Here is a 2,331-nt window from a genome sequence, read left to right as displayed (position 1 = left end):
TAAGTTTAAGACGGATTTCAGTAAGTTGGCTTTCTCAAGCCAACTTAATAATAAGTTTAAATAGCATTTCAGTAAGTTGGCTTTCTCAAGCCAACTTAATAAATATGATGCATTATTTTGTATCTGACCCACACCGAGTGAAAGGCAATGAACCCAAACACAGGTGAATGCTTCTGAGGTTGCAGAACATCTTAAGATTCACACAAATCAATTCCTTGATTTTATTATTCTTATTAATATTATTTTAACTATTATTTCTCAGTTTTGTTCCAGTACTAAAGTATATGTCTGTGTTGTTATTGTTAACTAAACCTAAAGTTAAAAACTATTAAATATAGTTTTCGTTAACTGAAATAAAGCTGAAATAAAAATGTAAACATAAATTATAATAAATAATACAAAAAGAAAAAAACACTTACAAATGATAGGAAAAAAAAAAGAAATTTTGTTTTGGTGAATAACTGAAACAAAATGAGTAAGTTGAAGTACTAAAATGACTAAAACTAAAATAAACTCAAATATTAATAAATACTATTATAATACTAATTTAACACTGGTATAAATGGTATGTAAATGTACCTGTTCAATATTTGACCAGAAATAGTCAACCCCACGGGCGATGGTGCTGGCAATGTGCCGCAGCCTCATCTCCTCCTCCCTCTTCTCACGTTCCTCCATCTTCTTCTGTTCAACATGGTAACGCGCACATGTGCGCACAAGCTAAAGAGAGAGATTGTTTAACTTAAAATCAAAGTAGAATTTTAGCCTGGTCCATAATGAATGGTCACTGGCACTAGAACATGTGGCCAAATACATTGTTACATCCGACCTCTACATCAGATAAACATACAATCGGCTGTGTTAATACTGCCTGAGAAGTTTCTAATATCATAGACTGAGTGTGTTTCTTCCCACCTTCTTGGCAGCAGCCATCTTCCAGCACCTTTCCTGGGCAAAGTCAGCAGCCATCCACTGCATCTCCTCCAGCAGGTAGTCCCACTGGGATTTGGGCCTGCAAGCCTCCTGCAGCTTGGGTAAGCGACTGGCTGACCACTGGCCCTCTTTACGGAGCTCTGCAATGCGTTGGTGCACATGACTCTCCTACAAAGACATGTTACAATCTTGTGTCAGACATTATAGGCAGCATATACTACAAAATGTGCTACTTTAATGCATACTAAGATCAGATCTTATTCTGAGAATTCTCACCAGCTTGGCTTGTTCTGCTTGCTTGTCCTGAGAGCATTCCTGTGGGTTCTGCCCAACTGGACTCTGACCCAGACTGGACATTTTCAGCCCGGTGGTGCCATTCGTGGCAGCGAGTTTGGTCTGGGCAGCAGGAGAGAGGCTGGGGCCAGTACTGGTGGTGCGGACCGGGGCAGAAGGGTGTGAGGAGGGGAGAGAGGACGGGGATGTTAGAGGAGCAGGAGACATGGCAGGGTTGGAGAGAGAGTTGGACATCAAACGCTGGGCAGGTTGGGAGGAATCTGATCCAGGACGCACAAGTGCCACAGTCTGAAAAAGAGAGAGAGGATGAACTGTAACAAAATCTACTGTTGTAAATAGGCCTGTGCTATATATTGAACATTCATGATATAGTCATAATGATTTTGCTGTTGATATAAAATTGAATATTGTGATGACTTTATTGCACTTTTTATTTGCCTATTAAGAGAGTCTCATCAGACAAATTTTCAAGTTCAAGTTCAAGATCAAGTTGAGCTTTATCGTCATTCTGGTACATGTGGGGACATACAGTGGAATGAAATGTCGTGCCTCACAGGACCACGGTGCTACATAAATACAGGCATACAACAATGAAGTAAAACAGTAAAACCTATACACAACTAGCCTTACTGACTGATTTTGACTATACATATACTATATATAAATGTTTACCTATACATAAATTAAAAAAATACAGACTATACGGATGCTTCACATAATACTGTACATGTGCAAAGACAAACATCGTAAGTCAAGCAGCTGGCTACCTATACATAAGTTAAAAAAATACAGACTATACGGATGCTTCACATAAACACTGTACCTATACACAGCTAACCTGTACATGTGCAAAGACAAACATCGTAAGTCAAGCAGCTGGCTGGGGAACAGTGCAAGATGATTTGTAGTGCATGAGCCTGTAAACACACATATTTCGGAGTCTTTTGTGGGATTATGTGCACAAAGCAGTGTGTGTGAAAAGTGACTAGTGCGCATAGAGGAGAGTGTGTTTCTACAGGTGGTTTTGTACAGGCCCTGTAGCACACTTCGAATGGTTTCAGAAATGTTTCAAACAGTTTTTTGTGATGTGGTAAGGTTGGGGGG

At 39.6% G+C, this 2,331-nt stretch overlaps 1 protein-coding gene across 1 annotated transcript in view; it reads right to left on the bottom strand.

The window, feature by feature from the left end:
* The window catches only part of LOC107684496 (E1A-binding protein p400-like), a 59,719-nt gene that overhangs the window by 44,122 nt on the left and 13,266 nt on the right, over positions 1–2,331 (bottom strand). The window contains 3 exon segments of the mRNA XM_016480757.1: positions 580–720; positions 916–1,101; positions 1,210–1,515. Of these exon segments, the coding sequence (XP_016336243.1) occupies positions 580–720; positions 916–1,101; positions 1,210–1,515 (633 nt within the window).

This window comes from Sinocyclocheilus anshuiensis, unplaced genomic scaffold (genome assembly GCF_001515605.1).
Source record: "Sinocyclocheilus anshuiensis isolate Anshui unplaced genomic scaffold, SAMN03320099.WGS_v1.1 scaffold1, whole genome shotgun sequence".
Classification (NCBI taxonomy): Eukaryota; Metazoa; Chordata; class Actinopteri; order Cypriniformes; family Cyprinidae; genus Sinocyclocheilus; species Sinocyclocheilus anshuiensis.
This window is presented reverse-complemented; position numbering and strand designations above follow the sequence as displayed.